General features: G+C 45.8%; 1 protein-coding gene across 1 annotated transcript in view; it reads right to left on the reverse strand.

Moving 5' to 3' along the window:
- LOC311138667 (ubiquitin-associated protein 2-like) overlaps positions 1–13759 on the reverse strand; it is a 46924-nt gene that overhangs the window by 8437 nt on the left and 24728 nt on the right. Inside the window, exons 9-21 of the mRNA XM_084173447.1 lie at positions 12955–13013; positions 11789–11859; positions 11294–11447; positions 8423–8714; positions 7991–8247; positions 7403–7596; positions 6811–7081; positions 6418–6454; positions 6152–6317; positions 5854–5884; positions 5447–5723; positions 5171–5262; positions 4982–5032 (exon numbers count right to left, since the gene is read on the reverse strand). Of these exons, the coding sequence (XP_084029573.1) occupies positions 4982–5032; positions 5171–5262; positions 5447–5723; positions 5854–5884; positions 6152–6317; positions 6418–6454; positions 6811–7081; positions 7403–7596; positions 7991–8247; positions 8423–8714; positions 11294–11447; positions 11789–11859; positions 12955–13013 (1952 nt within the window). The remainder of the gene's footprint in view (positions 1–4981; positions 5033–5170; positions 5263–5446; positions 5724–5853; positions 5885–6151; positions 6318–6417; positions 6455–6810; positions 7082–7402; positions 7597–7990; positions 8248–8422; positions 8715–11293; positions 11448–11788; positions 11860–12954; positions 13014–13759) is intronic.

Genomic DNA, 13759 nt, shown 5'->3' on the forward strand with positions numbered 1-13759 from the left:
AGACTGGCCTTTCGGCAATCTTCAAATATGAACATTCTATCATTAATGAGCTTGAGGAGATCAGAGGATTTGATTCTGATTCGATAACCCTCACAGCTATCATCGAATCCCAATGTTTATGCAAATTAGACTGATAGGAAAACAATCTAACTTATTTCATAGATTTGAATGGAAACATTCTAACATTGGGCATTCTGACCTAATACATTTAATTGTAAACATAAACATTTGGTTGCGGGAAAAACAGAGCATTCCCCTTTATTGCATTTTTACCACCAGCCAATGTGATCACAACACACCAGAGAAGCTCTCGCCATTCAAACTTTGCCGCCAGTTCACTGTGTGAACACTGTAGCCTATTTTATATCCAGCAAGCAAGAGCAAGGTGCTTCTTTCCTCAAATATTTTTTTTTTTTTAAGTGACCAAACTATACTGAACAAAAATATAAACGCAACATGCAACAATTTCAAAGATTTTACTGAGTTACATTTCATAGAAGGAAATCAGTCAATTGAAATAAATTCATAGGCCCACCCACTGGGGAGCCAGACCCAGCCAATCGGAATGAGTTTTTCCCCACAAAAGGGCTTTATTACAGACAGAAATACTCCTCAGCACCGCTCCTCAGACGATCCTGCAGGTGAAGAAGCCGGATGTGGAGGTCCTGGGCTTTAGAGGTCCTGTGGAGGTCCTGGTTACACGTGGTCTGCGGTTGTGAGGCCGGTTGGATGTACTGACAAATTCTCTAAAAGTCCGGGCTTATGGTAGAGAAATGAACATTCAATTCTCTGGCAACAGCTCTGGTGGACATTCCTGCAGTCAGCATGCCAATTGCGCGCCCCCTCAAAACTTGAGACATCTGTGGCATTGTGTTGCGTGACAAAACTGCACATTTTAGAGTGGCCTTTTATTGTCCCCAGCACAAGGTGCACCTGTGTAATGATCATGCTTATTAATCAGCTTCTTGATATGCCACACCTGTCAGCTGGATGGATTATCTTGGCAAATGAGAAATGCTCACTAACAGGGATGTAAACAAATTTGTGCACAAAATCAGAGAGAAATAAGCTTTTTGTGCGTATGGAAAATATCTGGGATCTTTTATTTTAGCTCATGATACATGGGACCAACACTTTACATGTTGCGTTTATATTTTTGCTCAGTATATATTGCTACTTCTGGGACACGCATTGGGATAGGCTACTGGTTCAAGAGCTATAAGAGGAATAGAGTGAGGATGGAAGAGAGAGAGGACAATGGAGATGCCAGCGGAGACACATGAATTGTGCAAGAAAGGAACAGTGAAGACAGATGTGTAAGGCTATTAAACTACCATTCGTATGCTAGCCTACAGTGCATTCGGAAAGTATTCAGACCCTTAGATTTTTTACACATTGTTACATTACAGCCTTATTCTAAAATTGATGTAAAAAAAATTATGACAAAGCAAAAACAGGTTTTTAGAAATGCTTGCTAATTTATTACAAATAAAAAACAGAAATATACATTTACATACATTTACATTACATTTTAGTCATTTAGCAGACGCTCTTATCCAGAGCGACATACATGAGCAATTAGGGTTAAGTGCCTTGCTCAAGGGCACATTTACGTCATTTAGCAGACGCTCTTATCCAGAGCGACTCACAAATTGGTGCGTTCACCCTATAGCCAGTGGGATAACCACTTTACAATTTTTTTTGGGGGGGGGGGGGGGGGGTAGAAGGATTACTTTATCCTATCCCAGGTATTCCTTAAAGAGGTGGGGTTTCAAATGTCTCCGGAAGGTGGTGAGTGACTCCGCTGTCCTGGCGTCGTGAGGGAGCTTGTTCCACCATTGGGGTGCCAGAGCAGCGAACAGTTTTGACTGGGCTGAGCGGGAACTATGCTTCCGCAGAGGAAGGGGAGCCAGCAGGCCAGAGGTGGATGAACGCAATGCCCTCGTTTGGGTGTAGGGACTGATCAGAGCCCGAAGGTACAGAGGTGCCGTTCCCCTCACTGCTCCATAGGCAAGCACCATGGTCTTGTAGCGGATGCGAGCTTCAACTGGAAGCCAGTGGAGTGTGCGGAGGAGGGGGGTGACGTGAGAGAACTTGGGAAGGTTGAACACCAGACGGGCAGCGGCATTCTGGATGAGTTGTAGGGGTTTAATGGCACAGGCAGGGAGGCCAGCCAACAGCGAGTTGCAGTAGTCCAGACGGGAGATGACAAGTGCCTGGATTAGGACCTGTGCCGCTTCCTGTGTAAGGCAGGGTCGTACTCTCCGAATGTTGTAGAGCATGAACCTGCAGGAGCGGGTCACCGCCTTGATGTTGTCCAGGGTGTTGTCCAGGGTCACTTTGTTGAAGCACCTTTGGCAGTGATTACAGCCTTGAGTCTTCTTGGGTACGACGCTACAAGCTTGGCACACCTGTATTTGGGGAGTTTCTCCCATTCTCCTCTGCAGATCCTCTCAAGCTCTGTCAGGTTGGAAGGGGAGCGTCGCTGCACAGCTATTTCCAGGTCTCTCCAGAGATGTTCGATCGGGTTCAAGTCTGGGCTCTGGCTGGGCCACTCAAGGACATTCAGAGACTCGTCCCGAAGCCACTCCTGCGTTGTCTTGGCTGTGTGCTTAGGGTCGTTGTCCTGTTGGAAGGTGAACCTTCGTCCCAGTGTGAGGTCCTGAGCTCTCTGGAGCAGGTTTTCTTCAAGGATCTCTCTGTACTTTGCTCCGTTCATCTTTCCCTCGATCCTGACTAGTCTCCCAGTCCCTGCTGCTGAAAAACATCCCCACAGCATGATGCAGCCACCACCATGCTTCACCGTAGGCCAAAGAGTTAAATCTTAGTTTCATCAGACCAGATAGTCTTGTTTCTCAAGGTTTGAAAGTCCTTTATGTGCCTTTTGGCAAACTCAAAGTGGTCTGTCGTGTGCCTTTTACTGAGGAGTGGCTTCTGTCTAGCCACCATAAAGGCCTGATTGGTGGAATGCTGCAGAGATGGTTGTCCTTTTGGAAAGTTCTCCCATCTCCAAAGAGGAACTCTGGAGCACTGTCAGAGTGACCATCAGGTTCTTGGTGGCCAAGGTCCTTCTCCCCCGATTGCTGAGTTTGGCCGGCTGGCCAGGTCTAGGAAGAGTCTTGGTGGTTGCAAACTACTTCCATTTAAGAATGATGGAGGCCACAGTGTTCTTGTGGACCTTCAATGATGCAAAAATGTTTGGTGCCCTTCCCCAGATCTGTGCCTCGACACAATCCTGTCTCGGAGCTCTACGTGTACCTTTCCAAATCATGTCCAATCAACTGAATTTACCACAGGTGGACTCCAATCAAGTTGTAGAAACATCTCAAGGATGATCAATGGAAACAGGATGCACCTGAGTTCAATTTTGAGTCTCATAGCAAAGGGTCTGAATAGTTAAGTAAATAAGGTATTTCTGTTTTTTAGTTGTAATAAATGTGCAAAATTCTAAAAACCTGTTTTCGCTTTGTCATTATAGGGTATTGTGTGTAGATTGATGAGGAAAACAATTGATTTAATCAATTTTAGAATAAGGCTAACATAACAAAATGTGGAAAAAGTCAAGGGGTCTGAATACATTCCGAATGCACTGTATATATTAGGCCTAGCCTACTACACTGAATTAAGGTGATCACCACCTGTGCAATGCATTTTTGTCTGACGCACGTTTTATGCCAATGAATTGAAGTCGAACATCCACAAATGTGTCAGTTTAATTAAAAGTGCAATAAAAAAAGGTGTAGTGCCTAGGCCTATTTGAGACCCTGGCTGTTGACGTAGGCAACGGATCGCAAAGCAGGGACTGAGCTCCTTTTTGGAAATGGCAAGCTCACGTTCTCATCCATAAACACATATCAAGTGCAAGTGCACTGTCCGGCAGCTCACATCAGCAGGATGGGTAGCCTTTTCATTAGGAGTGACGTCTAACGTGGATCGCTAAAATAATGATTATGATCATATTTCCTCAATTTAAATATTAGGCCTATGGGGACACCTGTACATTTGGCAGCCAAGCACGAGTTATCAGTGCAGCCTTTTATCTTCTAGACTTGATGTTGAAATCAGTCACGATCAGCAAGTACGAGGAATGACGACAAGTGCCAGTTTTGCTCGATTGAATCTTATGGGCTAATACAGTATTTTCCGTATCATTATTTCTCTCTCTCTCAATACGGAGTCCTCTCTTGCCACTTTGAACAACATGATCTTGCATTGACACTGCCTTCTCACAAGGGAATGACCACAGCAAGTTGTAACGGTATTGTTGATTGTTGTTCTTAAAATTCTAATTCTATATTGCGCCAAATTTGCACGCACCCCATGTTCCATAACGTTGTCATGGAAAATAGAAATGTTGTTTCCAACTACCAATCAGCAACTGCGCCGTAAATCCTCCTGCATATTGAACGTTTGAGATTGCCGAAAGGCCAGTCTGTTAGCTAAAAAGACTGGTCCCCAGACTAGTAGAGTAGGGTGTCCAATCAAAAACGCATATTTTGATAAATGGGTAAAATAATATGTTACTGGTGTAGATAACCCTCTAAGAAAACCAGTGCTCCAAACCTCATGTCTCTATCATAATCCGTTCAAAAGTAATGGAAGTTTTTACCCTTGTAGGATGGCCAAAATTGGGTGACTAAATCAATGGAGGCCAGAAAAAAAAAAAGGTCAAAAATCTGGAAAATAGCATTGCGTCAGCTAGGCTGGATGCTGTGCGAGAATTAAGGCCAACTGACAGGCTCACTGTTTAACTCGTCATCTTTCTTCTCCAATCCAGAGGACATAAAACAATATAGAGGTAAGATAGATATCGATTTTGAGACATGACATACATTATTTTTATATTTTAGTATACACTTTTCATATTAATGCAAAAACAATATGTGGGAAGTGCCAAGTGCCAAGATTGAGGCGAGGTGGCTTCAAAACAGCGCCCCCTGTCAGTCATCTAGTGTACATTTAATCATTGATTGAGACTCACCATAGGAAGTCTGGACTGCAGCATGTGGAGGTCCTCATAGCCATAGATCTGCTGTGGAACACAGGGCCAGTACAGTCACTTGAATAGATCGTACACCCAAATAACAAAAGACAGATGTTTCTTTACTTTGTCTCTCCTGGCCTATTGACTACTTTCAGTGACACACACACACACACACAAAATAGTTACCGGGTAGGCAGGCAGCAGGCCTCCTGGGCCCATGATGTACTGGTTGGGCAGTAGTGGTGGCACCCCCTGAGACAGGTTAGGAGGAGCTTTACCTGAAAAACACAAGGACAAACACACTCACACACTGCTATCTAGACAGAATTACTGTTTCAGTTATAGGCTTTACGTTTCTGTTTTAATACGTAGGTGAACGTGACTGTACGAGTATGTATATACATTAGTGTGTGTGCGTATATTCATGTAGGTTTGTGTGTTCGTGTGTGTGTTTGAGCGTACCAGTTGAGGAGGAGAGCAGCGGTGCGGTCCTGGGGACGGAGGAGAGGTTCGATTGGGCCGTGGTCCCGTTGGCACTAAGCCCCAGTGCTTGGCTAGTGTGAAGCCCGCTACCACCCATGCTACTGACCATGCTGTTCATGTGGCTCATGGTGCCCATGACGTGAGCCATGCTGCTGTTGACCTGGTGGGGCGACTGGGCTGGGGCCTGGGCTGGGGCAGAGGAGTAGGAGCCAGACGAAGGTGCCAGAGAGCTCACACTACTGTCCACACTGGTATACTACACAGAGAGAGGTAGAGTGAGAGAAGGAGAGAGAAACCGAGAGAGTTAGTTACAGAGGAGGTTGTACTCTGCATGGTCATCTCTTAAAGAAGCGTGTGTGTACGTGTGTCTGTTGACCAGTACTCACAGTGAGAGAGGAATGACTACTGCTGCCATGGCTACAATGTAGAGAGAGAGAAGAGAGGGAGAGATACATTAATGAATGTCCTTAATATCTACCCATCACTGTATCTTCATTATCACCATTTGCCTTCTGCTCTTGATTTAGATATATTCATGATCAAGCTTATTAATATCACTATATACAAGAAAGTAACTGCATTTCTAGCCTATAATGGCAAACTTGAATTCTGTATATATAAATTGTCTCTAACTCACATCAATACAAGCACACATTCTAAGACGTAAAGGCAAGTGCGTGTAACCTGCTGAGTGTCGCCAGGCTGGCAGAGGGCATGTCGTGTGGCAGACTGGGGAGTGCTGAGCTGTGGGGGGGTATGGAGGAGGGCATGAGTGCAGAGGGGGCAGGGGCACTGCTGGTACTGATGCTCAGAGAGGGAGACTCTGGCTTTGGCGTAGAGGCTGACGAAGCTGGGGATAGAGAGAGGGAAACAATCAATTACAACACAAATCCTGAGGTCAACTGACAAAAAGAGCAGCACTGAATGAATTAATGAAATGTGTAACTTACGGTCCATAGCAGACGTCCTCACACCGTTCAGACCGTTCTGTTGAGACGAGCAAACGACAAAGTTAACATTGGATTCTTCACCCATGTCAACTTATCTTTATTATCCCAACAGTGCGAAATGCATTCATATTTCATACACAACAAATGATGTATCTCATTATTGCACAACCCAGGACACTGAGCCTGTGTGGGAGGTCTGGGTCCTGTTCATTAGGGCACACCGTAGCCAAAACCTTCTGCAACAGAACACAAAAACAAGCTATTCTTATAGGACAAGTTCAGGTAGTCTATCCCGGTTTCTGGACGTTTTCTTCCGTTTGGTGCCTAATGAATACCACCCTGGTGGCCTGCAGTGTGTTCGTTATGGCTTACATTAGCCCAACTTAAACTCACCATGATTGGCCCGGGTGCCTCTTTGCTCTGGGAGAAGGCCAGGCGTGAGTGAGGTGCCACAGGCCCACAGTCATAACCGCTCCCCACTGAGACAAAGGGAGATGTGGAAGAGGAGGGCACCGAGGAGGAGATGGAGGAGGAGGAAGTGGAGGAGCTGACCGTACCCATAGAGGAGGGGGCGAGGCTGGGCATGGGCACCGACGGGGAGTGGTAGACGAGCTCAGAGGATGAGAGAGGGAGGGGGACGGAGAGAGAGGTGCTCATAGATTCACTGGAGACAAACCCGAGAAGGAGGTTTTAGTTAAAATATGTCGAGACAATTGAAAATGTATAATATGAAGACTTCATATACACTTCTAGGGTGAGCTAGCATGGTCTTCAATCTGTTGACTACTCCTGGGGTCTGTTTAGGAGTGCAAAATAACAGAATATACACAAACATAGAATATAACATAGAATAACAAAAATATTGTGCAGAAGAGATAGGACTGTCTGTGAGGCAAAATGTGGAATCATGTAAACTCATTACTTTTTCTCTCTGCAACTTTCACCTCATTTCAAACATACACCCATGGTGGATATTGTGACCCACCTGATGGGATTGGAATAGAGGCTGGTCTGGCTCTGTGGCGCCGGGGTGGATTCCCTGGAGCCCCCGGTGACACACGTCTCCACAGGGCCAAAGTCCGGCAGGGCCGCCTCCGAGCCAAAGTCCAGCGCTCCGAACTGAACATTAAGACCGGGGACGTCGGCAGAGCCAGGCATTTCCACCGCCGACGAGGGGATCTGGAGTAGAGGGGAAAGCTCTCACTCAGAGGGGACTCATTGTCGGAAACATCATTATTTGTATTATTCACAATCCTTGCATTTGAGAGGATCGGCCTGTGTAAGGATCTGCACAAATTTGATAATCTTGATCCCCAATCCCCTCAAACACTTAGCTTCTTCATTTAAAGCAGTGCTCTTCAATGCTGGGAATTGATCAATTAAGCATCAAGACTTGGATTAGATCAATCAGGTGTGTTAGTACTGGCCTAAAACAAGAGCCTTGATAGCCAATGTTGACCATCCCTGTCCTACATAGTGAGTGAAGCCCAATTCTTTCCTTGATTCCTACCGTCCTTGATTCCTTGAACACACACAGGGAATCGAGGAAATACTTGTCTATGGTTCCTTTTACCTTGGAGGTGGGAGGTATCCTTCGTTTCTGGGCCTTTAGCTGCGGAACGCGGTGCTGCTGCAGCGGGCTGCTGCCTTGAGGGTCCGGCCCTGCGCTGGGGGCAGGCTTGGCACCGATGGCGGCCAGGGGGGGTCCCTGGATGGGGGATTGGGCTGGTGGGGGGCTGGGCTGGCGCACAAGGGGAAGGGAGGGGGCGCAGTGTCTCTGAGCCAGCTGGCTCAGCACCAGGGATGGCTCAGGCTTCAGCTTAAACTCCCCTGGAGGGCAAACACACACAAATACAGATCAGCCAGGCATATGGACACAACCAGCACATAGACGCATGGCCATTTAACAAAGAAAAGCCATATGCCAGGTATTTGAAATGATAGATGATTTTGGTAAATCTCTAATAAAAATCGGATAAAAAGTGTTTGAGTGTGTGCGACTCACGGCTGAAGTGTGAGGTGTGTGAGGAGGTGGTGGCGCTGGGCTCTGGGGCCTTGACATCCCAGCTTGAAGTGGAAGGCGGAGGGAGAACAGGGGGGGCTCCTCCTAGCCCTGGGAGTCTACTCCCCAGAGAGGTGTTGCTGGCCCCCTGCGTGCTGGGAGGGGGGGCTGCCTGGGAGGAGGGGAGAGGACCCAGGCCCGGGCCCTTCAGCTGCTCCAAGATCTGGGCCCCCGGACTGGACTGACTCCTCTTAGACTGGCCCAGGTCCCCGAAACCTTCCCCCAGCACTGACGACTGGCAGACAGAAGGAGAGAGTTGGATTGGAGGGTTTGTACATTGTTTAAGAAATATTTATAGAATGAATGTGGCCCTATGTTAATACAAGCAAAATATGGCGATCAAGTAAGGGAAATACACTATACAGTGCCTTCGGAAAGTATTCAAACCCCTTGACTTTTTCCACAATTTGTTAGGTTACAGCCTTATTCTAACATTGATTAAATTGTTTTGTTCCCTAATCAAAACGGAAATATCACATTTACATAAGTATTCAGACCCTTTATTCACTACTTCGTTGAAGCAGCTTTGGCAGCAATTACAGCCTTGAGTCTTCTTGTGTATGACGCTACAAGCTTTGCACACCTGTATTTGGGGAGTTTCTACCATTCTTCTCTGTAGATCCTCTCAAGCTCTGTCAGGTTGGATGGGGAGCGTTGCTACAAAGCTATTTTCAGGTCTCTCCAGAGATGTTCGATCGGGTTCAAGTCCGGGCTCTGGCTGGGCCACTCAAGGACATTCAGAGACTTGTCCCGAAGCCACTCCTGCGTTGTCTTGGCTGTGTGCTTAGGGTCGTTGTCCTGTTGGAAGGTGAACCTTCGCCCCAGTCTGCGGTCCTGAGCTCTCTGGAGCAGGTTTTCATCAAGGATCTCTCTGTACTTTGCTCCGTTCATCTTTGCCTCGATCCTGACTAGTCTCCCTGTCCCTGCCGCTGAAAAACATCCCCACAGCATGACGCTGCCACCACCATGCTTCACCGTAGGGATGGTACCAGGTTTCCTCCAGATGTGACGCTTGGCATTCAGGCCAAAGATTTCAATCTTGGTTTCATCAGACCAGAGAATCTTGTTTCTTATGGTCTGAGAGTCTTTAGGTGCCTTTTGGCAAACTCCAAGCGGGCTGTCATGTGCCTTTTACTGAGGAGTGGCTTCCGTCTGGTCACTCTACCATAAAGGCCTGATTGGTGGAGTGCTGCAGAGATGGTTGTCCTTCTGGAAGGTTCTCCCATCTCCACAGAGGAACTCTAGAGCTCTGTCATAGTGACCATCGGGTTCTTGGTCACCTCCCTGACCAAGACCCTTCTCCCCCGATTGCTCAGTTTGGCCAGGCGGCCAGCTCTAGGAAGAGTCTTGGTGGTTCCAAATTTGTTCCATTTAAGAATTATGGAGGCCACTGTGTTCTTGGGGACCTTCAAAGCTGCAGACATGTTTTGGTACCCTTCCCCAGATCTGTGTCTCGACACAATCCTGTCTCGGAGCTCTACGGACAATTCCTTCGACCTCATGGCTTGGTTTTTGCTCTGACATGCACGGTCAACTGTGGGACCTTATATAGACAGGTGTGTGCCTTTCCAAATCATGTCCAATCAATTGAATTTGCCACAGGTGGACTCAAGTTGTAGAAACATCAAGGATGATCAATGGAAACAGGATGCACCTGAGCTCAATTTCGAGTCTCATAGCAAAAGGTCTGAATACTTATGTAAATAAGGTATTTCTGTTTTTTAAAACGTATTTCCGCTTTGTTGTTATGGGGTATTGTGTGTAGATTGCTGAGGATTTTTCTTTATTTAATCCATTTTAGAATAAGGCTGTAACGTAACAAAATGTGGAAAAAGTCAAGGGGTCTGAATACTTTCCGAAGTATGTGGACACCCTTTCAAATTAGTGTATTTGGCTATTTCAGCCACATAAAATCGAGCACACAGCCATGCAATCTCCATAGACAAACATTGGCATTAGAATGGCCTTACTGAAGGGCTCAGGGACTTTCAACGTGGCACCGTCGTAGGATGCCACCAGCACAATAACTGTTTGTCGGGAGCTTCATGAAATAGGTTTCCATGGCCGAGCAGCCACACGCAAGCCTAAGATCACCGTGCGCAATGCCAAGCGTCGGCTGGAGTGGTGTAAAGATCGCCGCCATTGGCCTCTGGAACAGTGAAAACGCATTCTCTGGAGTGATGAAACACGCTTCACCATCTGGCAGTCCGACGGACGAATATGGGTTTGGCGGATGCCAGGAGAACGCTACCTGCCCCAAAGCATAGTGCCAACTGTAAAGTTTGGTGGAGGAGGAATAATGGTCTGGGGCTGTTTTTCATGGTTCGGACTAGGCCCCTTAGTTCCAGTGAGGGGAAATCTTAACGCTACCGCATACAATGACATTCTAGAGGATTTTGTGCATCCAACTTTGTGGCAACAGTTTGGGGAAGGCCCTTTCCTGTTCAGCATGACAATGCCCCATGCACAAAGTGAGGTCCATATAGAAATGGACAGAGCCCTGACCTCAACCCCATCGAACACCTTTGGGATGAATTGGAACGCTGACTGCGATCCAGGCCTAATCGCCCAACATCAGTGCCTGACCTCACTAATGCTCGTGGCTGAATGGAAGTAAGTCCCTGCAGCAATGTTCCAACATCTAGTGGAAAGCCTTCCCAGAAGAGTGGAGGCTGTTATAGCAGCAAAGGGGGGACCAACTCCATATTAATGCCCATGGTTTTGGAATGAGATGTTCGACGAGCAGGTGTCCACATACTTTTGGTCATGTGGTGTATGTATCCGAAAAGTTTTAACGGCAGGAGTACGGCTCACCAGGGCGGCGTGTGCGTAGCTGGTGCTGCCCGTGCCGATAGCCGACCCGTTGCGGGGGGGATGATGGTGGGAGTTGGTGAAAACCAGGCTCTGAGAGGAGGGGGCATCCACTCCTTCTCCCACTGGCTTCTGCAGCAGAGAGGCCAGGTCCAGACTACAGGAGACACACATACATACAATTATTACAACACATTATACTATTTCTATAACACACATACCCATTATGGAGAAAGTCTGATTAAATCAACACAGTCATAATGGGGACCATGTCTCAAGGGAAGGATCCATACATCCTTCCTAATTATTGTGCACATCCAAATGGATCTACCAAAGCAGCTGGGTCAAACATATCACTCCATGGAATAAACCTGGCAAAGAGGTCAAGCTGTTGTTTTGTGCACCACTGGGCTGGTATTGTCCCAACACCAAAAGCAGTGTTGACATGTGACGGGTGGGTGCCCTAGCTAGTTGTGCGGATGTTGAGCGGGGCGTTACCTTTGCCCAGGTGTGATGTGGTTCTGAGGTGCAGGTGCACTTGAGGCGGTGAACACTTTGGTCTCTGAGAGCTAAGGGGAGACAGAGAGAGGGTTATTGACAAATGCAATAGGCCAAGTTGTGAGACATAAGGTTAACTATAGTTTTGTTAAATGACCATCCAAAACAGCTGATCTGACAATGTCCACTTCAAGGAACGTTTCATTTGAACTAGCATAAACCTCAGACTGTATGAACTAGTAAACTGTTGTACAAGGCTCGAAATTAAAACATTTCAATGGTAGCACTGGTGCTCCCAACTTTAAAAGGTTAGGAGAACAACATAAAATTCAGGAGCACCAGAAAATAAGATATTGTTTAATCGATTGAGATATAGCCTATATTAATTCCAGCTACTTCTGAAGCACGTTGCTCCCTACAAACGAATATCTAACCCTGTAAAAACGTTTGTTTATTATAAAAAGCTCAAATGTAATTGAAATAAAAGTCATTTGTGGAATATTAGGTTTCTACATTATGTAAAATAACAATTTTCCTATTGAGATGCATTACATAGAAAATTGTACACCGTCTCTTTAATAATAACAATAATAATAATATGCCATTTAGCAGACGCTTTTATCCAAAGCGACTTACAGTCATGTGTGCATACATTTTTACGTATGGGTGGTCCCGGGGATCGAACCCACTACCCTGGTGTTACAAGCGCCGTGCTCTACCAATTGAGCTACAGAGGACAACATCTTTAAGAAAGTTTATGAGGACAACATGCAAGAGCTGTCATTCATTTATTGTTATGATCATTGATCTTCTGAAGAAGCTATCCTTTTTCCTTTCTTTCTGTGCCATCAAATGTTTGGATATACTGGTCAAGTTACCAGGTTGTTAGCTAGCTAGCTAGCTAATGAGGTAATAAAGGTTACAACAATTATTATGTGGGTGATTTTTTTTCTAGGCACACTGGACCTCCCATTTTAAAATTACAGGTCGCACACCAGAATATTAAGGAGCATATGCGACCAAAATCGTCGCACTTTACAGCCCTGGACATGTATGTGTTCCATCTGGAAAATAAATGTCAAAAATGTGAACATAAGACTGAAAGCTCCTTCCACCCCCTGACCACTACTACTCCCCAGTCCCCATTACCCATTACCCAGACTCACACTCAACTCTTCGCTCCAGTCCTCAGCAGCCCAGTCCTCCAGAGTACTCCTCCAGGCCACTGCAGGGGTACACCAGAGAGGGGTCAGAGGTCAGAGGTCAGAGATGAACAGAAAGAACACAGGGGCTTATTGGAGAGGCGTTTGCGAATATGGACTGTAATTCAGGGGCATTGCTAGGGACATTTCCCTAGCAACAGTCTATAAGGTCACATTACAAATACAAAATTGCAGTAAACTATACAAGAGCATATGGGTCTTTCTATAAATAAAGGGCCCAATGTGTGACATCAGGGTCAAAATTTCAAAATAGTTTGATATACATTTAAATATGATTTTCTTGCAGCTTCACATGAGTAGTTACAGGAATAAAAGTCTAGTTAGGCACAATGAGAACATAATTCCACCTAGCAACAACAGAACATCTATATGTCATTCAAAATGTCACTTGAAACATGGACACCGCATGTTTCTTTGTCAAGCCTAGAAACAAGGTCTGTTTGTGCTTTAGTCAACTTCTCTATCATTTATAGCCATGCTAAACATTCCTGAAGAATGGAAAAGATAAACAAGAGCTTCTATATTTTGATTGATATAATAACATAATACAATAATACAGTGGGTTCTACCAAGAAAATCATTGACAATATTAATAATAATCAATAATGAAATAATCAGTAAACTCTTTAAGCATTGGTGTGCGTGTCTGAGTCTGAAAACTAGCCGTCAAATGCTTGCGTCCGCTGTCCTTGAAAGTGCATTCGAGCCCAAAGGGAGGACCTTCCTCTCAAAGCACAGTGGGGGAGAG

The sequence above is a fragment of the Coregonus lavaretus genome (assembly GCF_964263955.1).
Source record: "Coregonus lavaretus genome assembly, chromosome: 12".
NCBI lineage: Eukaryota > Metazoa > Chordata > Actinopteri > Salmoniformes > Salmonidae > Coregonus > Coregonus lavaretus.